This window comes from Carya illinoinensis, chromosome 14 (assembly GCF_018687715.1).
Source record: "Carya illinoinensis cultivar Pawnee chromosome 14, C.illinoinensisPawnee_v1, whole genome shotgun sequence".
Taxonomy (NCBI): domain Eukaryota; kingdom Viridiplantae; phylum Streptophyta; class Magnoliopsida; order Fagales; family Juglandaceae; genus Carya; species Carya illinoinensis.
This window is the reverse complement of record NC_056765.1, coordinates 811999-839454: the sequence shown is the minus strand read 5'-3', so window position 1 is coordinate 839454 and position 27456 is coordinate 811999. Positions and strand designations below refer to the sequence as shown.

The following is a 27456-nucleotide window of genomic DNA, read 5'->3' as shown; positions in this document are numbered from 1 at the left end:
TCCGTTCTTACGTAAATGCTACTCCTGATATCCTGGCCGTTAATTTCTTTTTGCTTTTTTGCATTGAGATGATAGATGTATTAATTTTTTATGTTATACTCGTGTTAATACTTAAAATGTAATTATAAAAATAAATCTAAAAATACATGTACGCCAATTTGTCTCTAACATGTATACGACTGCTGTTATATATAGTTATTTTTATATATATTTTTTATATATTTTACTATTATAATTGATCAGATCCGTTATTTTATATTAAAAAAATAATGCAGCTAATCACATTAATAAAATGTATAAAAAATACGTAAAAGTAACTGTACATAGAATTCTATGAAGCTTATAAAATTATTCAAAAATGAGTTATGCATTTTACTAGTTATATATGTAGCTTAAAGTGAGACTTTGAATAATTACAAAAAATTAAAAATAAATACATGTTTTTTTTGTTTGTTAATTGATTTGACAAGCTTCCCTATTACTATTGAATTTAACGAGTAAATAAGAAGATTTATAATATATTTTTTCTGTTAATTGATGTGACAAACTCTCAAAAATATATAATTTATATGTTATGTGTATACACTTACAAAGAATGGTAAGAAAAGAGATGTATCAATGGTAACTTTTGGGTAGAAATTATTATCCTTGAAAATCAATTTGGAAAAAGAGGGCACCCAAAAGTTTTATGTCCATACATTAAAAACTTGTACTTGGACCATGTATGCCACTTTGAATTATAGGGACCCAATGACAACATATTTAGAGATAATACAACCCTTCCTTACTTTTCTAAAGTACCTAGAGATAAATTGAAAGACTATTACTAATAATAATAATTATTATTATTATTATATATACATGTGTGTATGCATGCATGGATGGTTAGAGCTACACCACCATGATATTACACGATATTAAATTGTAGAATCGATAAGTTTCTATGGTAGCCATCAACTTGAACATAGTTGAAATGACATTCATGTAGGGTTGATGATATTTGACACAAATTTTTGTGAACACAATACGAAAAATATAGGGTTATATATGGTTGCGTATAATATGGTTTGGGTGAATTTGGGTCAACTCGAATATGACATGATATAATTATATTTAAATATTTAAAAAAAAAACATATCAAATTATATATATATATATATATATATATATATATATATATTTGGATGGAATTAGAATGTATAGGAATGTTAAGTTAGACATTTTGTATTTTGAAAAGAAAATCAATTTGGCAACCTTGAAAAATCTTTGGCAAGTATTATTTTTTCCCTTTGTGATTTCTTTCGTAATTAAAGTTTAAGAAGGTTCATTAGAAATGACCGTTATTTTTTACTTTCTTACATAAATTCTTACATTTATAAAAGATGATACTCAATTCAAAAAAAAATTATAAAAGATGATTTCTCATTTTTCAATTGGAAAATGATAAAAGATCCAAAGTTGTGTTGGGTGGCGGCCGCGGAGGAGAAAAAGGCCAACTTATCTTACCAACTTTCATGTTAAATGCTATTTCTCTGGCTAGTTAGTCCCATACCAGCCAAAACGTGTAGCATCTCAACTAACAAAGTGCCAAAAAGGGTAAACAAAGACTGATATTGAACCAGCCCCGGCTTTATGACTTTGAAGTTTGAACAGCACGAAAGAACTTTCATGCATGTTTCTTTTTTATGCTACCTCCATTATAGCTGAGCAAATTTGATAAATACCCTGGGGTCTTCAATTTTCACCCCCAGTTCCTGCCAAGAAATTTCTGTTATATACATATTTGCAAGCTACCTTTTGAGCTTCTGAAGGCCGTTCTTCAGCCATTTTCACCTTACAATGGCTCCGCATGCATCCTCATCTTTTCGCATTATGCTTGCTTTTGTTTTCCTATGGTGTTTTGGCTCGTTGATCACCTTTGTGGTTGGCAGAGGCAACGAGACGGACAGATTGGCCTTGCTGGACTTCAAGGCCAAGATGCATGACCCACTTGGCGTTTTGAGCTCCTGGAATGATAGCATTCACTTCTGCCGATGGCAAGGGGTTTCATGTGGACGTCGGCAACATCAGAGGGTCACAAAGTTGGACCTTCAATCCCAAAATCTAGGGGGCTTCATATCACCACAATTAGGAAACTTGAGTTTCCTCAAAGAATTAAACCTCTTAAACAACAGTTTTATTCATACGATCCCTCCAGAAGTTGGCCTTTTGCGCAGACTGCAAGTCTTGGAATTAGGCAAAAACAGTGTCAACGGCCAAATTCCTAGCAATATATCCGGTTGCACCAACCTCATCTACGTCGGAGTTCATTATAATCAGTTGGTTGGAGAGATCCCAGCAGAGCTTGCGTCCTTCTCCAAGCTCCGATGGCTTTATATTTACAATAATAAACTAGCAGGAAGTATCCCATCTTCTTTCGGAAACTTATCATCTCTAGAAGTATTGGATGTTGTTTTTAATGAATTGAGTGGAAGTATTCCGGATTCTTTTGGCCAGCTACAGAAATTAACATCTTTAAGTTTGGGTTCAAATAGGTTTTCTGGTACATTCCCTCCATCAATTTTTAATCTTTCTTCTATCACAGTCTTTGATGTAGGATACAACAGAATACAAGGGAGTCTTCCTTGGGACTTGGGCGTCACCTTACCCAATCTCAAAAGTTTTAACATTTTCGTCAATCAATTTACTGGATCTATCCCTGTTTCGATAGCTAATGCATCCTATCTATATGACCTGAAAATGCACTCAAATAAACTCACTGGGAAAGTCCCTTCTTTGGAAATGCTGTACAGACTTCAGAAATTTGTCATTCACTCAAATCTTCTTGGAAATAGTGGAGGAAATGACTTGAGTTTTCTTTGCTCTCTAAAGAATGCCACGGATCTCAGCATATTGGCCATAGGTTCCAATAAACTTGGCGGTGTGTTACCTAATTGCATTGGCAACTTCTCAACTACTCTTAGCAGATTGCTTCTACGACATAATAGAATATTTGGAAGCATTCCTAAAGGTATAGGAAATCTCATCAACTTGGAGAAGCTGGACATGGCCGAGAACACAATCTCAGGTAATATTCCCTCTGAGATCGGATATCTTGAGAAGTTAATAACTCTGGATTTATCTACAAACAATCACTCGGGAAACATTCCACCCTCTTTAGGAAACTTAACATTGTTGGTGGAATTGAATTTAGGAGGGAATAATCTTCGTGGTCGAATCCCTCAAAGCCTAGCCAAGTGCCAAAATTTGCTGTCTTTGGTTCTTTCTAGGAACAAACTCAGTGGTGTAATACCCCCACAAGTCATGGGTCTCTCATTCTCACCAATTGACATCGACTTGTCTGAGAACCTATTTACAGGAATTCTCCCCATGGAAATAGGAAACTTGAAAAATCTAGAAAGTTTAATTATTTCTGCAAATAAGTTATTCGGTGAAATCCCAGCAAGTCTTGGCAACTGTGTAGAACTAGAAGTTCTTGCCATCAGAAAGAACTTCTTCCAGGGGTCCATTCCTTCATCATTTGAATCATTAAGAGGCATTGAACTTTTAGATCTTTCATACAACAATTTGTCTGGAGAAATTCCAAATTTTTTGGAACATTTCAACTTCCTGCATATATTGGATCTCTCTTACAACCATTTTAGGGGGCAGGTACCAACACGGGGTGTTTTCAATAACGCAAGTGGAACTTCAGTTAAGGGAAATGGTGAGCTCTGTGGTGGGATAACTGAGTTTCAGCTTCGGATATGTAAGCATGAAAAATCTAATAAGAGACGGAAGTTGACCCTTACCTTGAAGTTGGTAATCTCTATACTTTCTGGACTACTTGGAGTAACTTTGGTTCTGTTATGTCTACTTATTTCTTTAAAAAAGAAAAGAAAAGAAAATAGTCCAAAAAACTCAGAAAATTTGCTTTTGAATGTATCTTACCAAAGTCTCCTAAAAGCTACCGATGGGTTCTCCTCGACTAATTTAATTGGGGTGGGTAGCTTTGGATCTGTGTATAAAGGAATTCTTGATCAGGGTACATCTACAATTGCTGTCAAGGTCCTCAACCTTTTGCGCCATGGAGCTTCAGAGAGTTTCATTACTGAATGTGAGGCTTTGAGAAATATTAGGCATCGGAATCTAGTGAAGGTACTTACAGCTTGTTCAAGTGTTGACTATCAAGGTCATGATTTCAAGGCTTTGGTGTATGAACTCATGGAAAACGGCAACCTAGATGAGTGGTTGCACCCAACCCCAAGAACAAACGAGGCTTCTAGAAAACAACAGAGTTTGAGTCTCCTTCAAAGGCTAGATATCGCCACTGATATTGCAAGTGCTATGGAATATCTTCACCATCATTGTGCTACACCAATCGTTCACTGTGATCTCAAACCAGGCAATGTTCTTCTCGATGAAGAAATGACTGCACACGTAGGTGACTTTGGCTTGGCAAGATTCCTTATTGATATCACTCAAGATTATTCAATTGATCATTCAAGCTCCATTGGAGTAAAAGGAACAGTGGGTTATGCTCCTCCTGGTGAGTATTTTCAATTTAGCTTTAAATAAATCAAGATATTTTTTGACTATTCAAATTGAGCATTAGTATTTTCAGTTCGTGTTCTAAAATACTAGTTAGGATAGATTCCTGGTAGTTTAGAACAACAAATGACAAAGGCTTATCATTGGCCACAAATTACACCAACTGAAAAAGCAAATGGAGGTTCACAGAAGCACAGATGCAACCATAACAAAGGCATCACAAGATACAGAAATGCATAACCAGGATAGAACAATAACCAACCAATGCAAAGAAGCATGTAAATCCAGCCATAAAAGCAACCAACATACCAACCAGTATAAACAGATAACAAAAATCATGAAGATTGAGTTTTAACAAGGTCTTCTTCCCATCGAGCTACCAAGAAAAGAACAAGACACAAACATTGTTGATACTGTTGATCTTGGTTTATATGTCATCATAGACTATATATACAACTGATCATGGAGATTTGATGACTATACAACCAAACCACATAAATTCTGGTATTTTCTTTGCTTAGATCTCAATTTTTTTTTTTATCATTCCATCTCCAGTTCTTTAATTCTATTCCGTGATCGTCATGAGAGATGATCATTCCAAATTCCAAGATTATATTTTGGTTTTTTTTTTTTTTTGTGTTAACTAGAAGTACAAAACAATGATTACAAAACAAAATATGTTGTGTATGAATGTACAGAGTACGGAATGGGAAATGAGGTGTCAACAAATGGAGATGTTTACAGTTATGGCATACTCTTATTGGAGATGTTCACTGGAAAAAGGCCAACCGATGACATGTTCAAGGATGACTTTTCGCTACATGAATTTGTCAAGGGAGCTCTGCCTGAACGACTGGTTGATGTTGTTGATCCTGTTCTTCTTTGGGAAAGAGAAGATCACGGCGCGTCAAGATCAAGATCGGATGATGCTTCCTACCAAAGTCAAATTACAAGTTCCAACATCCAAGAATGCTTGAGTTTGATACTTGGGGTCGGAGTAGCTTGTTCCATGGAACTTCCAAAAGAAAGGATGAATATCAAGGATGTCTTGGCCGAGTTGCATTCAATCCGAGAAAAAAACTTCTTGGAATTGGTATACACACAGAGAAAGAACTAAAGGGTCGATTGATTAGCAAACATTTTTCTTAGGAAAAAAGAATTTATTATACTTTTTTATTGCCATATATATATATATATATATATATATATATATTGTAAGTAGTTCAATTTCTTTAGAGAATAGGGAGGGATTGCAATCCTAATACACAAGAAGAAAGAAGTATGTATGAAGACATATTTGATCGGAAGACGAAAGGAACAAACATGTGCAAATTGAGTATCATATTAATCAGTGACATCAGGCATGTTCTCTAAACTTTTGAAAGCTGGCAAATCAGAAAAATACATCGACAGCTAAATCGATGCGCACATTCTATAGGGCAATGGCCACTTCCAATCAACTTTATAGAAACATTCCCATTGATTTTATCCCACCGTACCTCCTTGACTTTCATAATGGAAAAGACCCCATTTATAATGGTGTAAAATTTTGTAGGACTCTATTTTTGTAAGACTCATTTTGGTTGGTTTATTTCAATGAATGATGCCTGTTGAATATATATATATATATCCTTGCAATTCTTATTTCAAAATTAAAAATTGAGAAATGATTTTTACAGTGCATAAAGGCCACAACACTCTCATTAAAAAAATAGATAAATTTGATATTCATATAAGAAAATTAATTTTTTTAATAATAGATATATTTTTTTTCAAAGAAAATACGTAAGACTTACATATTCTAAAATTATATCTATTATTATTTTTTAAAAATGGTAAGTAAATTTGGACCCCAAAAAATGCATAGGGCTTGCACACTTTAAAACTATCTTTAACATTACTCTTAAAAACTTACTACTATCTTCCTCCTTAATTTTCCTTAGATTCAATTGGTAGATGTAAGCCTACATAAGAAGTAATAATTTAGAATTTGAGTGACATAATTTTGAAACATAATTCATTAGATTTTTCTTTTTACTTATATTGATTTGATTTTTTATCTTTATTTTCGTAATTTTCTATATTAGAATTTTATCATTTTTTATTAGATAATACTATATATAGTATTGGAGTATGCAATCCCCTCGTACTCCATTTGAAAAAAAGTAGAAGTTATTATTAAAAAAAAGAAAATGCTAGTGGTCAAACTTACCGCTCATGAATTTTAATTTTTTTAATTTATTTTTTTACTTAATGATTAAGGAAATGACTATCAGTGAAATTGTGTAATTTGTTCTTAATAATTAAGGATCTTAAAAAATATTTACAAATAAAAAAAAATAATCCTCATATTTGTGTTAATGATACGCACATCGTTAAGTGTTGGGCAGCCCGCTAGCACTATCTTTAAAAAAATAATTTTTTATATAAATTCCAAATTAACATGTTAATTTCAAATAGGATACACGAAGAAGACTCCATGTTTCATACTTTAATGTCATTTCTCCTTTTTATCACATTGATTGATATAATTCATTTTAAATAATTTGATATATTTTAAATTAATTTATTTTTAAGTAGTTGCTGTAAAAATCAAATGCCATAAAAAAATAAAAAAATAAATCTATAAAAATTATTTTGATAAACGATATGATAAATTGGCCCGAGCCGAAGCCCACACCATTTGCTTCAAATATACGCAACCACGCCGTCTTTAGACCCCAAACTGAGAAGAGGGAAAGGAAATCGATTAGCAGGAGTAAGAAGCTGCTAGTTTGACATCGATGGCGTCAGGAGGAGGGAACACGGTGGAGTGGCAAGTGCGGCCGCCGAATCCGAAGAACCCAATCGTATTCTTTGACATAACCATCGGTAACATCCCCGCCGGCCGCATCAAGATGGAGCTCTTCGCCGATATCGCTCCCAAAACCGCAGAAAATTTCAGGTCTTGCCACTTCCCCCTCACACTTTCCCTCTCTTATGCTCCTTTTGCTTAAATTTACTAAAATGAATTTACTTTGTATTTTTGTGTTACCCCGCAGGCAGTTCTGCACCGGCGAGTACAGGTAAAAATAGTGTAAATTTCACTCTCTCTCTCTCTCTCTCTCTCTCTCTCTCTCTCTCTCTCTCTCTCTCTCTCTCTCTCTCTCTCTCTCTCTCTCATATGCATGAACCTGGTAATTGAATTTATAGTTTACTCATTTCAATTACGGATTTTATATAAAATTTTAGCTTAAATGGAGCTAAATTGGCAGGAAAGCCGGGTTGCCTGTGGGTTACAAGGGATGCCAGTTCCATAGAGTGATTAAGGATTTCATGATTCAGGCTGGTGACTTCTTAAAGGTCGGTAGCACTCTCATTTGTTAAAAATGTAACAATTCTACAAAGTCGTATCATTTTTGTTAAAGATTTCGTATATTTCTGATGGTAAAATGGGTTACACTAAGTCTTTTGATTAGTTGATCTGTTTCTCTCTTTACATCCTATATGGTGATACAATTACACTATCATGCACGAACACGAACACATTAGAAGCTGTGGCATCTCCGAAAGGCAAAGGGAACCGGAGCTAAGAACAAGATTGAAAGCACAAATTCTCATTTGAAGCGTGAGAATTGTCTGGTCAGTTGGGTCAGGAAGAGAGGGCTGGTCTTATTGAGGATTGGGTATTTCGTGACATCTGTCCAATAAAAGCCCTTCTTTCTTTTGAGTGAGAGATGCTCAAGTGTTGATTGAGAGACAGAGATAGAAAGGAGAGGAACTATTGATAGAGTCATATATACCAGCCACACTTTACTGACACACCTTTATTTGCTATCCTGTTATTATATAACGACACATCCACTAGACCAGTACAATGATATTGCATTAAGACTCCTGTTGCTAGGACTAAGGTTTCAAAGCTGCTGGAGCAGTTCTTTAGGAAACTGGCGAGCCTGATGAAAGGACTTTCATGCTGTAGCACTTATCCATCTACACCTGCACGCACAGACACTCTTGCACTTGTAATCCTTAAAAACTCTACTTCTACAATCATGTATTATTCTATCACATGAATAATACTGAGACCTGTTTTATAGTCATGCAATTCTTTTCTTTTTTTATTTTTTATTATTTATTTATATATATATATATCAATATGTGCAATTCTTATTACTACAGTATTCTTTGCAGGGTGATGGTAGTGGATGTATTTCCATCTACGGACATAAGTTTGATGATGAAAATTTTGTTGCCAAACACACCGGTCCTGGTCTGTTATCAATGGTATGTGTCTCAGTGTCTGTCTTGTTGAAAATTATATGCCATGATAAACTATTGGCTGTGCCTTTTCTGTGTTCTTGGAGTGTTCATAATCTTAGCTGTAACTTATTATCTTTAGGGACTTGGGATGGCATCTATGGCTTGCATCCTGGACTTGTATGAAAACACCTTCCCAATACATTAATAAATAAAACGCACACTTATTAGGACATAAACATATTTGCCTCTTTTGTTAGGACATTGATGATGCTGTCTGGACAACTTCCCTCTGAATTCTCTTATAATATCTACTTTATATAGCCTCTCATGCTAAACAGCTAAACTATACTACAATTAAAAGTTGATTAAATTCATCAAATTTTGTGAAACTTTTAAAGAATTCAGTAGACTTCATTATAACAGGATTTGGCTAATGGAAATAAGCTCTTACAGTTCGCTTATGTGTATTAATTATCTTTACCTATTATCTTTACCTATTATCTTTACCTATTAAGAAAATGAATAAGGATAAAGCACCAGGGCCTGATGGTTTTACTTTGGCTTTTTTCCAATCTTGTTGGGAGGTGGTGAGAGAAGAGGTAATGCTGGTTTTTCAGGAATTCTTTACGCATGGAAAATTTGAAAAAAGCTTAAACGCTACTTTTATTGCCTTAGTCCCTAAGAAGGCGGGGGCTATGGAGGTTTCGGACTTCAGACCAATAAGTCTTGTGGGCAGCGTGTACAAGATACTTGCAAAGGTTCTTGCCAATAGGTTGAGTACGGTAATGGAAAAGATCATTTCTAAATCTCAAAATGCCTTTGTGAAGGGGAGGCAAATTTTAGACTCGGTTCTTATAGCAAATGAGTGTTTGGACAGCAGAATCAAGTCCGGAATCCCAGGTATTTTGTGTAAACTTGATATGGAGAAGGCGTACGACCACGTGAATTGGGATTTTTTGGTGTATATGTTGGTTAGAAGTGGGTTTGGGGCAAGATGGAGGCAGTGGATAAGACACTGTGTATCAACGGCGCGTTTCTCGGTCTTGGTTAACGGGGATCCAGTGGGATTCTTTAATAGCTCGCGGGGGTTACGGCAAGGAGATCCATTATCCCCTCTCTTATTTGTTCTGATTATGGAGGCACTAAGCAGAATGGTGTCAGCGGCGGTAGGGGGTGGATTTTTCTCAGGTTTTAATGTGGGGGGCAATCATGGTTCCATCATTATTTCTCATCTCTTGTTTGCAGATGATACCTTATTATTTTGTGAGGCAACGGCAGGTCATATAGAATCCCTGAAGGCTATTTTGCTATGCTTTGAAGCCGTGTCCGGGTTGAAGATCAATCTTGCTAAAACGGAGATGGTTGCAGTGGGAGAAGTAAATAATATCAGGGGGCTAGCTAACATCTTGGGTTGTGTGGTCTCTTCCTTGCCTTTGAAGTATCTGGGCCTTCCGCTGGGGGCTTCTTTCAAAGCAAAATCTATTTGGGAAGGGGTGCTGGAAAAATTCGAACGTAGACTGGCTGGGTGGAAAAAGGTATACTTATCAAAAGGGGGACGAATAACCTTGATTAAAAGTACGCTATCTAACCTTCCTACATACTTTTTATCCTTATTCCCACTCCCTGCTAGCATTGCACAGAGATTGGAGAAACTTCAGAGAGATTTCCTATGGGGTGGGATAGGAGAAGAGTTCAAGTATCATTTGGTGGGATGGGATAAGATTTGTACTCCGTTGAGAGATGGTGGGTTGGGGATTAGGGATGTAAGGGCCTTTAATATGGCATTGTTGGGTAAATGGTTGTGGCGGTATAATTGTGAGAGGGAAGCTTTATGGAAAGGAGTGATTGACATAAAGTATGGTAGTGAATGTGGGGGTTGGTGTTCTAAAGAGGGAAGGGGGACTTATGGTGTGGGGCTTTGGAAGTATATAAGGAAGGGGTGGGAGTCCTTTTCTTGCAATACCCGGTTATGTTTAGGGGATGGTAGTAGGATCAGTTTTTGGATGGATAGGTGGGTGGGTGATCTGGTTCTAAAGGATGCCTATCCCACAATCTTTGCTATTGCACGGGAGAAAGCAGCTGTGGTGGCTGATTTGAGGGTGATCTTTCAAGACACACAGGAGTGGAATATTAGTCTTACCAGGGATGCAAATGATTGGGAAGTAAATGACTTGCTGGAGTTTATGAATTTACTGTACAGCTTGCCCATTGCTGCCACAACTGAAGATATGATGGTTTGGAGGCCAAATAGAAAGGGGAAATTCTCGGTACGTTCCTTCTATGAAGTCAATACCATGCAACAAAGGCCTAAGTTTCCGTGGAAGAATATTTGGAGAAGCAAAGCACCAACTAAGGCTGCATTTTTTGTATGGACAGCAACACTAGGGAAGATCTTGACCACTGACAATCTTAGAAGACGTGGCCTTATTATTGTGGACTGGTGCTGTTTGTGTAGAAACAATGGAGAGACAGTGGACCACATACTCCTACACTGTAAGTTCGCAAGTGAGATATGGAACTACTTCTTCAACAGAATGGGAATAGCATGGGTAATGCCAGGTCGGGTGGTGGAGCTTTTAGCAAGCTGGCGAGGAATCTCCGGGACTCCGCAAATTGCATCTTTGTGGAGGATGGCTCCAATTTGTATTTTTTGGTGTATTTGGAATGAAAGAAATGAGAGACTTTTCGAGGATCATGAACGTTCCTCAGAAGAGTTTCGGAGTTTCTTATGGAAGACTTTATTTCTGTGGGCCATGGCTTTAGACTTTAATGGCCTAAGCTTCCATGATTTTCTTGCTTCTGTCTCTAGTTCCTAAATAGGTGTATGCTCATGTATACCTCCAGTGTACCTGGGCTATGCCCATCTTTATCTTAATAAAGCTCTCTATTACCTATCAAAAAAAAATTATCTTTACCGAACCTACTTATCAAAAAAATTATCTTTACCAAACCTCATGTTCTTTCCATGTATTTAGTACAAAATTTTGTTATGATAAAACCGTATTCAAGATGCTAAGAAGGATCATCTTTTTTCCTCCTCTTTCTGCAGGCAAATAGCGGACCAAATTCTAATGGTAGTCAGGTCATTCATCAACTCTCTCTCTCTCTCTCTCTCTCTCTCTCTCTCTCTCTCTCTCTCTCTCTCTCTCTCTCTCTCTCTCTCTCTCTCTCTCTCACACACACACACACACACACACACACACACTCACACACACAAAGGGACATCTTTTTGGGCCATAATATGATGTGCAGCAATAATTGGCCCCAATTCAGTTACCTGCCAAGTATGGGATGCATTTAGGTGGGTGGAGATGGGGAACTAGAAACCAGCCCAGCCCCCAGTCAAGGGTTGGGTAGATCACCTTTACAAAATACAAATTATAGCAGAGAAATGATTTGTACAATTCCCAAATAGACAAGTCCCATACAAGCCCGTGTAAAAAAGTGGACCCCATCTTAAAAAAGTGTAAAAAATTATTTTTTATTAGTAGAACCCACTTTTTTTACAAAGGGCTTGTATGAAGCTTCTCTATTTGGGACTTGTATTTAGCATTATTCATTATAGCAAGCATGCCAGGGCTGGCTCAATGGCAAGGCCGCCATTGCCTTAGGCCCCCATTCTATGTAAGGCCCCCAAAATTAAAAATGAGGTATTTTTTTCTTAATTTTTTTTAAAAAAAAAATAAAAACCATTTCATTATATAAAATTTTAAATAACTTTTTTATTTTTCAATATGTGCAAGGCCTCATAATACTAAATTTAATATTTAATACAATGAATTATTTATATTTTAAATAATTTTTTAAGATCTTACTAAATTGAGGTGCTAAATTTGCATTGAGGCCTCATTTTAAGTTGTAGTATTCAATATAAATTCAAAAAAACTTTATTTAAAGATTTTAAATAAAATCTCATTTTATTGAAAATTTTAAAAATATTCCATATAATAATTTATATTTTATTGTATTATAATTACAAATGACTAACTCCAATTCTGCCTTAGGCTTCAATTTGTATTGAGCCGCCCCTGAAGCATGCTGGTATGGGTACTTCATAAAACGGCTATTTTGATATTATTTCAGCAAGATTATTTTATTGTCAGCCTTACCACTGAAAGGTAGGCTTCTCTACCTTAGTTGTTTAGTCCTAGAAAGGATGTAACCGAACTAGGAAGTCCTATCCCTTGATCGAGTATCCTTTATCTCATGTTATATGTGTTGGCACATGCATATTTGGTAATATGGGCACACAATTTGAGTTTAAACCTGCTGCCACATTTCCCCTTCATTGATGTTCAAAGTAACAGGAGACTGATTTATGTTCAAATGAGTTCTGTTGAAGTTTTCCTAATTTTTGTTTTTGCTGTTAACTATTGTATTTTGTGTTGATTAAAGTTCTCATTTACTGCAGTTCTTTATCACTTGTGCAAAATGTGACTGGCTTGACAATAAGCACGTTGTATTTGGGGTATGCTCTAACTCCTGCTGAATTTTGCTGTACAATTTATTCATAAAAAATACCAAAATTGCACACAATAATTGAGTGTTCCCTATTGTTGGTTGGGTCAGTTTGACATGCTATTGAAGTGAATCAAGGTACTTGGCATCAGTATTAGGACTGATCTAATCTGAAAACTGGAATGATTTTAGATAACCCAAGAACTAGACAAACACAACCTAGGATCTAGTGGTTTGGTTAGCCCGTTCAGATCTTCATGGAACGCTTAAAAATTGCTTTCAAACTTTTAAATGATTTATCTTTTCTTTGTGTGTTGATAAGGTGGAGTCGTTATTTTCTGTTGCGATGGCCAAAACATTTTTTGTGGTATTTATTTTCTGGCTGCTTTCCCAGATGGAAGTCTTTTTGGCATGTTATTTACTTTTGTCAGTTTCTATGCAGAGGGTACTTGGAGATGGTCTTTTGGTTGTCAGAAAGATTGAGAATGTGGCTTCGGGACCCAACAATCGGCCTAAGCTCGCATGTATTATTGCTGAGTGTGGGGAAATGTAAACTTAGTTGAGAAACATGCCTAACATAAATTATCTCCACAACCCATATAGAGCTGATTCTCCAAATCAAGTGAGACCATTATCAATAGTGATTTCCTTCAATTAACGGAAAACATGTTATCATTCTCAATATCACGTTTCTGCTAAATGGTTTTTTCTTCACTCAGCTATAGAAGTCTCAATCCTGTTTGTGTGTGCAGATAGAATGTTTGTCTTTTGTCCTCTATGGGGATTATTCAATTATCCAAAGTTGGTTCTACATGAGTGGGATCTTGAAGAGGTGGCTTGGATAAAAGTCCCACATAACCATTTTTTTCCCAATGAACCATTCTCTAGACTCCATGCACTTGGGATTGACCCTCCGTGGCCACTGCATGGGAGGATGGCTCCTTCCATCTTTGTCTAATAATGGTTTTTCCTTTTTAGTTTAATTTATGGAAAATGATAAATTTGCAACTTTTTTGCAATTAACTCTACTTCGAATAGTTGGTTCTTATGTGAAATGGTATAATCTCATTGTTTGATTATAAAATAAGTTTTAAATTAATTATAAAAGAGTTAAAAGAATGGATAAGATAAACTTCCATTCAACCAAAAACCCATTTTGGTGGCACGCTTCTCAGTGGTATTGTGTAATGAAAACGACGTCGCACTCTAAAAATAGCCCATGATCAGCAGCTGTTCTTGTATGATAGATCTCTTCAATTGTGATAACAGAAACAAGACCTCAGTAACTGAGTTTGAGTGTATGTTTAGAATTGCGGTAGAAAATATAACTCATAACTTTAAAGCTTATAGTTGATAACTTAATGATAAGTTCTATACTTTAAAAGTTGTTTACTGATTGATAGATATATATCTAAAACACTTTTAAAGTTAGTTACATTAATTTTTTAAAAATATATAATTATCTGTACGAGTTTTTTTATAAAAGTTTCAATTTGGTGTTTTTTAAAAAAAGTAGAATTTCAATTTTTTAGGTAATTAAAGCACTTGTTATAAATTTACTAAATGCATGTTTGAGATTGTGGTAGAAAATATAGCTTATAACTTTAGAGTTTATAACTTATAATTTAAGTAACAAGTTCTACTATTAAAAGTTTATTTATTGTTTGATAACCATATATTTAAGCACTTTCGAATATGTTACATTCTTTTGGAAACAAATTAAAAAAGTGCTTTCTGAGTTAGAAATGACGATGATTTGAGTTTTTAAAAATCATGACCGTATTCTTAAAAGTTTGAAAGTTGTAATTATCTAAAAAAGTATATGGATATTTTCGCCCATTAACAGTCTTTTTAAAATTTAAACTACATTCCGGATTATCTAGAAAAGTACGTTTGAAGAAAATTACCAAAATGATACTTTTTTCAAACTTACTTTTTAGCTTATTTAAGATTAAAAAATATTTTAATTGTAACACTTAAAAATACTTATTTTTTTTATTAAAAAGTTTTTAAGATTATTTAAGCACTTTTTAAAACTCTAAACGTAGTCCCAAACAGACCTAAACATATAATTTTTTTCTCTAAAAGAGTTTTTAAACAGTTAAAAATATTTTTTAAGCTTTCAAATTTAATCTCAAACAGGCTCTGAGACTTGAGTTGATATGTTGTTGGGCCATGGGCCAGTTTAAATTCATTAGAATTTCATTTTATGTTATCAGTTTTTTCTGTCTAACTAGGCCCAACTCGGTGAGCATCACTGTGTAATGAGCATTTCCCCGCTCAGGAGTTTATGATCGAAATGCACTAGAATTTTCTAGTTCCATCTCCATTCTTCTCCTGAGGTGCTTCTGGAAGTGAGCTATCCGCAAGTGTATTTTTATTTTATCAAATACCTGGGGAGTGTTACACAGTTCTCCTCTCGCTTTGCCTAGGCGAGTCGGCTGCAATGGCGTTTACATTACGGAGCGTGAAGGTGCCGCCAAACTCGGCGAGTCTGGACGAAGCGAGGACGCGAGTCTTCGATTTCTTCAGGGCCGCCTGCAGATCCCTACCCACCATCATGGAGATCTACACCCTCGACGACGTCGTTACGGTCTCCCAGCTCCGTTCCACCATCGCCTCCGAAATCCGGAAGAACTCCCACATCACCAATCCCAAGGTCCGGGCATTTTATTATTTTTCCTTTTCTGGGGGACTTCAGAAATTTTGTACGAAACAAACAGGCACATAGGATTGTTTTTGGTTTTTCGCCTTCTGGTTCCGATGGTCTCTGCTTCCAGCGACGTAGCTATTACAAAAGAAATTGATTTTGGTTGGTCTAATTTTATTTATTTGGTCTGCTTCACCTTATGAATTGCGTTTGCTAATTTTTACTTTCCGTTAAACATTAAAGTTATTAGATTTTCATTTTGGATGCATTTTGATTTTGGGCGTTAATCTGGTCAAGCTAACGTGACTGATTTAATTGCCATTATGTTTGTTGCAATTGGGCTTTAGAGAACTTTTAGCGATTAAGTGAAGCTAGCCATTGACACAGTTGTTGGCATAGAAATTTCTTGCTATTACTTAAAAAAAAAAAAATATGGAATTTTCTTGATATTGTTTCGAGCGATCAATTCCCGTTTGAGCAGCCAAGGTTAGCGAAGAGCCTTGTGATATTTCTTGGTCTCTGGAGACTGGAAGACTTGCGTGGGCATTTTTCTGATAGTCATCGTGTATATAACTTGTAGGAATGTTGTCGTCTCCGTTGAAGCTTTATACTTTGGTTGGAACATTATGTATGTAGTGTAAATTTTGACATTTCTTCTTTCTTAAAGGCTTCCTTGGATTGCGAGTAAGCAGATGTTATTCTATTCATTGTCGAAGAAGTTACAACAGATTTTTCTAGAATTCTAGTGAGAGTCCATTGCTGCTGCCTAATCTCAATCAGTTTCCGAACCCTTACTCCTAGTAGGTATTTGAAGCATCCACATTCTTTCACCCAAGATTTTTTTTAAAGCTCAAACAGTGTTCCCCCCCCCCCCCCCCCCCCCCCCCCCCTTCCTCTCTTTGATAAGTACTTAGCTTATGGAATTTGGCAGTGGAAGGGAAATTCTCCAATACTTGGAAGACGCATTCCTTATAAGGGTATACAACAATCCGTTTCCAACATACTACTTTGCTGTCCATAGTTTCTCATGCTGTGGAGAAATGGAATCAATGGCGTTAGAGACATCTTCTGCGGTATTGTTCTAGCCTCTAGGAGTATGGGAAGAACAATTTGGTTGGGTGAGATGAAGTTTGTGCGTCCCAGGAACGAAGTCATCTGTAGATAAGATTGTTGTCATAAATAGGGAGCATTTAGTGGACTATTGAAGTCTCAATTGACAGATCTTATGTTAGCTTTATGAGGATAGAGTGAGAGCATGGTTTTAGATGGTATAGAATTACAAAAAAGAATACGTCCGACCTTGATTAGTTGAGGAGAGTATTCATAACCACACCAATTTAATTGGGATTAGGGCTTTAAGTTTAGTTGAAGAGATATGTATGTTCCTTCTCATGACAAAAGCGTTAAATTAGTTAGTGTTTTATGCATTATATGGACCTAATGCTGTCTCTTAAAATACAGTCTGCTTATTCAATACGTAAGTGTATGGATCTTTTCCTTGTGTTTTGAGAAATCTAGATTCTGCCCACAGAAATTACAGGGACCTCGCTGGTTAAAATGGTCCTTGAATGACTTTCCAAACATCTGAAGTTTCACCGTCGCACAGAGACACGAGTCATTCATAATTTCATGGTTTATGCACTCGAGATTCCGAGAAGATGCCCTTGACTTGATATGAAAAGCAAATCGATACTTAACAAGAAGCTTGAAAGTTTCATGAACCTCAAACAAATATTATCTGAACTTTGCTGTTTTGACTGGTCCTCAAGACATTTTCCCAATTCAATTTGTTTTTTTTTTTTTTTTTTTTTACTTAGTGATTAGGAAAGTGTTTTTTTAATGATGTTGTGTTTTTTTTTTTCTTTTTTAATGTTCAAAGGTGTAAAAAATGTACGAAAAAAAAAAAAGACCAAATGTCCTTATCTGAAGAATCTCTCGGGCTACACCCACTGTGGGTGTTGGATCCTTAATTTATTCTGTGCTGGACTAGAAGGTGGGGTATGGAGTATGCTTGAACAAATTGTACATCTTTTCATATGGAGTCCATAGTTTTGATTGTTTTAATAATTTTTAAACAATTTAGGTAGTGCTTGCACGGCAGGAGATGCGTTGGTAAGATGTCTTGTAATAATTATGAATTGAAAAAGTCTCTCACCCGTGAACCTCATATATATAATATATCTGCAGGTGATTGATATGTTGCTCTTCAAGGGAATGGAAGAGCTGAATAACATTGTGGAACATGCAAAGCAGCGGCACCATATTGTTGGGCAGTATGTGGTGGGTCGTCAAGGGCTTGTGCAGGACGTGGGAACCAAGGATCAAGGCATCTCCAACTTTCTCAAAAACTTTTACAACAGCAATTACTTCTGAATTTTTACTCTTCAACAAATGCGCCTCCTTTCCCATTGGACGTGGGCTCCACAAATAAATATGTACTTGAAATTTTCTTTTTTTATAGATTGTAAAATATATCACAGTATCATATAAAATTACATTATTTTATAAATTTACTTTCGTGAAATTTCTTATAGTTGTAACATTTCTCATTCTTGAAACTCCCTCTTTTGGTACAACTCAAAGTCATTGTAATTTAGATTCATTGATTACAAAGAATTATAACAGAAACACGACGAATATCCCAATTTTATTGAAACCAAATTGAGTACATCTAACACGCCAAACTGAGTCTCATGGTAGAACTCAGTAGAAAGCAGTCAAAGTGATCATGGCTTAAGACAACTTCATACTCATTTTAAAATGCTGGGTTACACAGAATAAAAAGTAACATTATTATTGACAACAAACAAGATACATGTAGCTTATCCAACCATACCATTTCTAGATGATACGATTGTGAACATGATGGACAGGGGAACACTAATATCAATGATACGCTGGAGTTCTAAGACTACAACACAGGAAAATTCTAGAAAAGAAAAACTGTAATGATGACCGAGTATCCCGAGTACCGGATCATAGAGTCAATTTGAAGTGAGAATTTTTTTTTTTTTTTTTTTTTTCAGGATCCATAATTTTACCAGTCAGCGTTGGTGAAGCAGAAGGTGTTCATTCTCTTGGGCGGGCAAGCCAGAGGGAACTAAGAGCACGTAGCCGGGAGAAATAGTCATGTATTGCAAGGAGAGCACGGGCTGATTGGCGTGTTGTCAATATACGGTGCATTTGTTGCAGCGTTTGTTGCCGGAGATTGTCAGCCTGATGACAATAACTCACCCAAGAAAAAAAGGAAGAAAAGAAAAATACATGAAAAGGTTGGACAACAATAAATATATGTAGAATTCCAAACTTCAGCAAAAATATAAGAGAAGACAGGTATTTTGCCTATGAAAAACATGAATAAACAGAAATTTGAAATTTGACAAACTTCTAACTGCTCTAATTTCTAACATTCCCACGTCCAGTTTTGGAGTGAAGTACATAATAAAAAATACTCCCAAAAGTGTAGCACAGAAAAGAGCTTACAAGATTCGATCATGACAGAATTTCGAGTTTAAGCAGTAGGTAAGAAGGGAGAGAACGAAAACAAAAAGAAGCAGCAGAAAATACCTGGCGAATGAACCCCTCAAGGGTCCCTAGCTTCCCCATGGCCATTGCCATTTGTCCCATGTAGTTCGCAACGTTCCCAGATGAACCTGAGGAACCAAGATTCCCGCTGGATAGTGTCTCAGACAGGGATTGTTGCAATGCGTCCATCCCTTGAGATAATGCATCTTCCGCCTGTTGCGAAGACTGCTGCAAGTTGGTAATGCCTACCAGTTGCTGCTCTGTTAGAGGCTCCAATTGATTCAGAAGAAGCTGCAACCAAAATCAGTAATTTCAATTATGTTAGGGGGGGAGGGGGGGCAAAGCATAAGTGTTTTGGAGGTTTGGAGGTGAGACACAACAAAACATCCATGAGATATGAGTTTCTACAAGGAAGCCTTACACCACACACCTACACATGATTTGTCATTTTTGCCCTTCTATTTAAACACACATATTTAAGCATTAAGATATAAGGGCAAAAATGAAAAATCACATGTTATTAGGTGGAGGTGTGTGGTGTAAGGCTTCCATTTAGAATTTCTCATGAAATATATACAAATAAAGCGACAAACAACATGAATAAAGCCCCTATTTTGGAAAATACACCAATGATAATAAAGTGAATATCTGAAAAACTAACGATATCAAGACCGAGCCAACACTCCTGATAATGCTTAAAAGCTTAAATTATGGCCGTATAAAAGATGAACACATTCGATATAAAAAATCATAAGCCATTACGTGCAGTTTAAGGCCTACATATAACTGTAGCATCAATTTTTTTTTTTTCTTATTTGGCAAAAACTATCAATGGTTAAAGAGGCAGAATTCTGTAAACAACCAAACTGAATCCAAGAAATGCATAACTAATTGGTTGACATAAAACTTACACTAATTGATTCAAGACCATAACAGATAGAGCAGTTGAATTATAATAGTTGTGAGGAGCATAAATGAATATACGGTACGGTTTTACCATTCTCTTTTCTGGGGTAAGATTACGATTACCATATTGACTTCTCCAATTCTGGTAAATGTTCCAGAACTAACCCTAATGAAAACCATCAAAACATCAAAATAACCTCACCTTCAAGAGCTCAGAAGATCGGAACCCACCAAGCCACAAGAAACACCTCTCAGCAGGTGTTTTCCACATGCCAGACAACAAATGGAAAACATCAGCCTTAGCTGCAATGCCCTTCTGCCTAAAAATCTCATCGTAGTGTGCCAAGATATTATCAACAATAATTCGTAGCTCCGTATCACTTGCATGAGAATTGACTGCTGATCTCAGTTCATTAATTTGCCGATTATGCTCTTCCAGCCACCGCCCATATTCTACATCAAATGCCATTGCCCCTGTAAAAGGACACAGCTAACTTGATAATCTCGTTCACATGATGAAACTTAACCAAGAGAAAGGGGATCGTAGGAAGACAGATACACTACATCATAGGCCCTGACTGCAAATGTGCACATCGACATATCTGGATTTAAAATCCATATTTTGACAATGCAAAAGGTGCCAATGGTTATACATGACAAAATTAATCACCCAAAAAGGAATTTTTACATAGACTAATTAGAGAATAATGAAAGCTATGGAGGAGAGAGCTAAATGAAATTTCCAAGAATTCAAAAGATTTCAGGGGTGCTAATTCCCCCTCCCCTCTCCTTATGCCTCACCCAATTTTCTCTTTATGAGCCCAAGAATTTCCAACATCGCCATAATGCAATCTCATACTTGCAAGTTGCAATATCACAGCAAGCACCATCATCACAACTACATTGACCATAATCCCCACAATTTCATGTCCAACAGTTGCCTACTACCTCTCCATGACACATACACATCCAAACGTGATACACTAGAAGCCAACAAACACAACAAGCAATGCTTCATTGTGTTAGTGGGTGGGAGCTTGTGCACAGACTCTAAGTGGGAAAAAAATGGCACAACAAGTACATTACCCCTAAAACAAAGGAAAGCAAAGACTATACCAGTATATTCTTCTCAACTAAGCACACGAAGAAATCTAACAAACTTCTATGAAAATTTTCAACAAATGACTCTCATCCCACACATACTGAAAAGATAGTTCTATTTTAAGTGCATTCACAGAATACATCAACTAACATAAAAATTGTCAAATACATGAATAAAGAGAAAAGTCGTTGGCTTAATGTCATTCCAAGTTTTAGTATCATTATACAAAATAGCTAAGTTCCTGAATTTGTTGTTCCAACAAACTGGGGACTCTCCCACAACCATCAGGAACCAATCTAACTTAGTTCCAATGAAAATTTTGAAAACAGAACCATGCACGAGGGGGAATAATCAAGTTGGAGAAAGGAATACCATTTCCACTCATTGAATGGGCTTGGTCTCCCGAGCTTGATATGAAAATTCCCTACAGGATAGAAAAAAAGAAAAGAGAATGTAAGTCTTTTTTCTTGTTTGGTTGGTAAGGCGAACCTAAGACTGACCACAACCCAACCTACCCCTTTACCAACTAATCCAAAGGTGGGGCCGAAAAGTTATAAAAAAGAAATGAACAAATACACAATCTATTCACATCTATCAAGGAGATTAATCGCCACAAAATAAAGCGAAAACTAGGCAATCTGATCACAAAAAAAGATAAGCCAGACGAACCTGCTGTCTTGCTCGTTGAAGCTCCTGCTCTAGTTGGGTCAGCTTCAAACGACTACTCTCCAGCTGTTGCACATATGCCTGCAACAGGATGGATGCAATTTAATGAAGGGGACTCATAGAAACCAGTTGATATATTCAACAATTGTGCTTCGTGGAAAAATGGTAGGAACATGATTTACGTTTAGGTGGTAGGGGTAACAATCATAAAAAACTTGCAAGCATGTTGCACATAAAGGCTACTTCCAAGTCGCAAGTAACAAAACATTACTTACCATAAGTGAAGGTTATATGTGTGTCTCCATACAGACTTGAGATGAATAGGATTTCCCAAATGCAATAACATTAGAGTTTGAGATCATATAACATGTGTGTGTGTACATGCGAGCATGCATGTGCATCAATGAATATTAAGAAGCCCAAATTCCAGGAATAAACGACAATCCGATAGAAAATAAAACTGAGAAACAGCATGATTGTTTTGTGAAGAAGAGATTTCACAATGATGTAAATGAACGAGGTCTTTATAAAAGCTTGGAACTAATGAAACTACATGCTGGATATTAACTGCCCAAAAAAAGCAGTACAACAACACTGTATATAATCCCATACTTTTTTCCTCAATCGGCTTTTTCTTGCAGCCTCCCGATTTTGAGCAAGCCTGCGGAGAGTCTGTAGAGTGTAATCAATCAAAAGAACATGAATCCCTGAGTGAAACGGCACATACATAATCCATGTAAATAATTTAATTCATACGACCTTCTGATCTGTTTTATCCTTTGATCTGTCACTAGAATCAGAAGCTACATTACCAAGAGATTGGCCATCAAACTGCAGAAAGTGAGAAACTAAATGTCAAAATGCCACCAATATTGATTATCATCAGCCGGATTTTCCAATAATTTCAAAAGAAGAATACTTCTGTTCATGAAACAGGAGCACAAAGAAGTATCTAAACTGGTAACCATAAACACTTGTGAAACATGATCCTTAATATTTGGTACCAGCCAATTAGAGCCCTATGCAGAATGTATAAGATAGTGTAGTGAAATTTTTCAAAGTGAAAAGGTAAAAAATAACATATCAAGAGAGGAGGTGAACAAAACATCACCCTCTGATTCTTGTCATCTGTATCCACATCTGTTGAGATATCAGTCCCGGGACTTGCATCAGCCATTGCAGGCTCTTCCCTGTTCTCTAGATGACCACTTGATATAGAAACCAGAGTTGACCCCTTTTCTAATGGCAACCTCTGACGCTCCGCTTGGAAAGTAAATGGATTTATATCAAGTGAACTTGGACTGGTTTGGCCAAAAGAAAAACACATAGAAAGAAGACATCAAAAAAAGACTACTACAAGAAATCTAAATCACCAAATGAGAAAGTTTTCAACTTTAAGGGATAAAATATCTCGCCTTATCAGAAGTGCCAATATGAAGGATATAGGATGCAACTGCTTGCCCACTTACTCTTGTCGAATGAATCACGGTATCTGTACTAACACATCATACAAGGTTCCTTCTCAGAAGAATGAGAGGGGGAGGGAGAGAGGGAGAAACTGATTGATAATTTTCACCGTACTCCTTAATCAGAATAAGGGAAAATTTGAAATACAATCAAATCTACTCTAGGAATGCTCATGGCTATGCAAAACGTTAACCAGCCCTATATTAGTTGCAACTAGTATAATCTTAGGATATCTTTTTCTTAGTTACAAGCAGCATATTGCTTGATAGGGTTTAGGTCCATCATTTCATCCTACACATAAATGCCTGTCAAGTGATCCCTTTTAAATAAGATATCTTCAGTTGTAATTGAGCTATTAGACATGGTATCTACAGTTAGACTTGATATTTTAGATAAGGTATCTGAAGAAAAAAAGTGCCACTAAGAACACCACATACAGAACAGTTGTCATGGTGTTGCAGATGAAATGATACAACCAAGTATGCTTGCTCCTAAACATGGGAGTTCCGTTACTAAATACTTACTTCCAGTCAGGTCAGCAACATCCTCCAAGTGAAATCCAACTGATTGATCAATCCCCCCAAAATCAAGAACGCGAGAAGAATGTATTGAATTTCCCTTTGTGCAACTGAAAATTATTCTCCAAATTATAGCCACCCAAGTTGTACCCCAAAATGCTGTACTAATGTCATCTTGAGATGCTATAATCATAATCTCAAAATCTCTCCAGAACTAGAACCCTAGAGAAATCCTTTTGATCTAACTACCCAAATGGAAAGAAGATTTTTGACAGAAAGCAAGGATTGGTCAATCAAGAGAGTTTTCCTTATTACTTTCAGTTGGGTGGTTGCTCTAGGGAAAGTTTTGACCACGGATAACCTTAAAAAACGTAGTTTGTGTATTGCTGGTTGGTGTGTCATGTGCAAGAAGGGTGGTGAATCTGTAAATCATCTCTTTCTTCATTGTGAGGTGGCAAAGTCTTTATAGAATGAGGTTTTGCGGGAAGGAAATGTGTAGCTTCCAAATGGAATACGATTCCTTTGTGTTTAATGTGGTGTCTTTGGCTGGAAAGGAATAAGAGATGTTTTGAAGACAGTGCGTTCTTTTGGTGAACTTCGGAATTTTTTCTTTTCTACTTTGTGTTTGTGGGCTATGATTTTTGTAAGGAATGACGTTGATTATGTACTGAATCTGTACTAGTCTTTTTCCTGCTTCTAGAGTGTGGTAGGTATTTCCTTTGTATACTTCCTGTGTATTTGGGCTTTTCAGTAAAAAAATCTCTTATTAATTATAAATAAAAAAAATTAATTGCACGCACCAGACAATAAAACATGCAAATTTAGGGTGATGGTACTCCAAGACCTACAATCATAGTAATTGTCGTTACATGGTTTCCAGTCAAGCCAGCTAAACCCAAGCCAAGCCCAACATATTTTATGTTAGGTAAACCTGTTACCCCAAAGTAATGGCAAAAAAAGTTTAGAAATCTGGATGGTTAACAGGAATTGGAAAGTAAAAGAATGCTCAAGAGAAGATCTAAAATGAAACCTTTTTCAAAAAGAAATAAGATGCTTCAAGGAACAATATGGGAGAAAAGCAGAATTAGGTTAAGAACTTATGCAGAATATGAAAACCAGTACTCGAAATGCTTCGAATGATTAACTTATGCAATATAAACATAAATCTTAAAATTTAGACTTGTGTTATCCGTGATAATTTTTCTTCTAATCCGTTCTGTAAAGTTTCTGTGAAAGCTCTCGAACAATTTCAGCTATTTGAAGACTAGTCTGAGCTCAACTCAACAGTATCCAAATGCTCAAATCCTCAGAAATAAAATAAAAAATAAGACCCAGAAGAAGATCAAAATCACCCCACTCTTGAGTTGCATAGTAATTTGAGCAGGAAAAATCAGTACTCACTCGAATTACAGAGAAGTTTGAGCAGGAAATATCAGTACTAGCTCGAATTACAGAGAAGTTTGAACCAAACCCACCTGGGATTTTGACGATGATACGATGGTTGGGGTCTGTGTATCATTGGGTTAAGTGAGAGAAAAATAGGGCAGCGACGTTTGGATAATTCCAATCTCAAGACGTCTTCTTGCGGGCAAATCTTCCACTTTCCGATGACTAATTAATTTTTTATTTGCTTTCTTTCTTCTAATGCTCAAGTGCTTTGACATGATTTTTTTTTTTTTTTTTTTTTCCTAATGATTTCTAAATATTTTCAATTTTTCACAGCGTTGTCTTCGCTGTTACAGTGTCAGAGATACTGACACGGTAAGAATACAGCCAATCTAAGTTACAGCTTACTGCAGTAAGGGAGTTCTGCTCCTCTGCGGTTAGTTTCATAATCAACTACCGATGATGTTTCCTGCTCCAGATTTTCCCACGCATGCAATGCCAGGGAGTTGATGCTTTGGCCCTGAAAACAGTTAATAATGTTACAGTAAATAGTCATGTAAATTTTAATTTTAATATTTTTTATGAGATAATATTATTTATAAAATAATTGTATATGCATTATTTAAAATTATTATTAAAATAATTATGAGTTTGAGAATGAAAATTTAAACGTCATGAATATGCATCTAGGCATATATTTAAGTAGAGGTGACAATATTTGATACGACTTATTAATTAAACATAAATACAATATAATAATAGTGGATTTAGATTTAATTTTAAAATGTTCAGTTCAACATGAATTGACCTCTTAAGTCATAATTGCTTAACAGTTTGATAATGGTCAACCTGTTATGAAAGTTAAAATTATAATTATACACTTATACTTAAAAGTAAAATTATTGAAATTTTAATTTCAATATTTTTATTATTTAAATTGTAATTTTGAATTTGTATTTAGTTTTATATTTTTTTAGATATTATAATTTTAATATTTATATAAAATTATACTAAACTTAATCAGATCAAACGGGTTAATTTCATATCTGTTTAACTTATTTACATAAACATATTGAAATGGATTGTGTCGAGTCATGTTAACTTATTTCATAGTATTCACTAGTGGGTTGTATTGTGCCAACCCGTTATGTTAATGAGTTGTATTAAAGTTTAAGATTTTGACATGATAAACTTAACAGGTTGTGTTCGGATTGACCCATATAGTATAATATATATACTTTGATACAATACAAACACGACACATTAACACGATTTGACACTTCTAATTTAAGTATAGAAAATTATATTTTGTAAAGAGTAAAATAAATTATATACTGTTCCTTAGATCTTCACTCTTTACAAAATATAATCTCTAAATTATTAAAGCTTTTACTAATTAATTAATCCTAATTCAGAATATATTAGCTGTAATCTTGATCTTCCTCGTTAAATTGATATCATGTAAAGGATTAGATCTTAACGTGGAGCCAATTTATTGATGATTGATGGATACCTGACTCTCTAAATTTAGTATTTATGCAATGACTATATATAGTATAAATAACTAATTTCATGGCAAAAAGTTCATGATATCTATCATCTATAACCATTTTTTAAGCCAACGAAGTTATTAGAGAAAACTTACAACTTAGATATATTGATAAGATCATTTGCTTTTTCTTAAAGCTCAACCTCCTCCTAAGTAAAAGTGTGACGAAGAAAAATTAAAACTATGAATCAATAGGATTTCTTCGGGGAGTTGGAGTCTTTAAGAGAAAGAAAATGACATTAGATGGGGTATATTGCTTTTTATTTTTTATTTTAAAAAAAAATGATTGATAAAAAGATAAGATATTATAGAAAAAGAAATCTACTATTGTCATTAAAATAACAAATAGTATATACACGTGCTATATATATATATAGAAAAGTCATTAATTTTTATTATCTAATTATAAGTTGTTTAAAAGTGACGATACAATAATTGAGATATAGGCTAGTAGGCA

The 27456-nt window shown here is 35.5% G+C and overlaps 4 protein-coding genes across 12 annotated transcripts; 3 read left to right on the top strand and 1 right to left on the bottom strand.

Annotated features, from left to right (window-relative positions):
- The first annotated feature begins 1656 nt into the window (after positions 1-1656).
- LOC122293930 (probable LRR receptor-like serine/threonine-protein kinase At3g47570) lies at positions 1657-6053 on the top strand. Its single transcript, XM_043102393.1, has 2 exons — positions 1657-4528; positions 5229-6053. The coding sequence occupies exons 1-2, from the start codon at positions 1840-1842 to the stop codon at positions 5645-5647; spliced, it is 3108 nt and encodes a 1035-aa protein (XP_042958327.1). The 5' UTR covers positions 1657-1839; the 3' UTR covers positions 5648-6053.
- Positions 6054-7212: 1159 nt separating this feature from the next.
- LOC122294596 (peptidyl-prolyl cis-trans isomerase CYP22) lies at positions 7213-13981 on the top strand. Its single transcript, XM_043103479.1, has 7 exons — positions 7213-7474; positions 7572-7595; positions 7785-7872; positions 8704-8796; positions 11822-11854; positions 13184-13240; positions 13673-13981. The coding sequence occupies exons 1-7, from the start codon at positions 7314-7316 to the stop codon at positions 13781-13783; spliced, it is 567 nt and encodes a 188-aa protein (XP_042959413.1). The 5' UTR covers positions 7213-7313; the 3' UTR covers positions 13784-13981.
- Positions 13982-15504: 1523 nt separating this feature from the next.
- LOC122294175 (NADH dehydrogenase [ubiquinone] 1 alpha subcomplex subunit 6-like) lies at positions 15505-18393 on the top strand. The gene is made up of 2 exons (XM_043102684.1): positions 15505-15889; positions 18068-18393. The coding sequence occupies exons 1-2, from the start codon at positions 15677-15679 to the stop codon at positions 18251-18253; spliced, it is 399 nt and encodes a 132-aa protein (XP_042958618.1). The 5' UTR covers positions 15505-15676; the 3' UTR covers positions 18254-18393.
- Positions 18394-18648: 255 nt separating this feature from the next.
- On the bottom strand, positions 18649-25710 carry LOC122294173 (transcription factor TGA2.2-like). Of its 9 annotated transcripts, none has more exons than XM_043102681.1 (11): positions 25540-25674; positions 24071-24174; positions 23495-23576; positions 23191-23380; positions 22839-22910; positions 22692-22751; positions 22083-22160; positions 21786-21837; positions 20514-20785; positions 19448-19696; positions 18649-19096 (listed from the first exon to the last, which is right to left on the bottom strand). In XM_043102681.1, exons 4-11 carry the CDS (start codon positions 23254-23256, stop codon positions 18950-18952), a joined length of 996 nt encoding a protein of 331 aa, XP_042958615.1. In that variant the 5' UTR covers positions 23257-23380; positions 23495-23576; positions 24071-24174; positions 25540-25674; the 3' UTR covers positions 18649-18949. The 9 variants fall into 9 exon arrangements, with proteins under 9 accessions (XP_042958615.1, XP_042958614.1, XP_042958617.1 ...); XM_043102680.1 differs by having other exon boundaries at positions 23495-23571; XM_043102683.1 differs by having other exon boundaries at positions 23191-23378; positions 23491-23571; positions 24071-24995; positions 25540-25654.
- Between the last annotated feature and the right edge of the window lie 1746 nt (positions 25711-27456).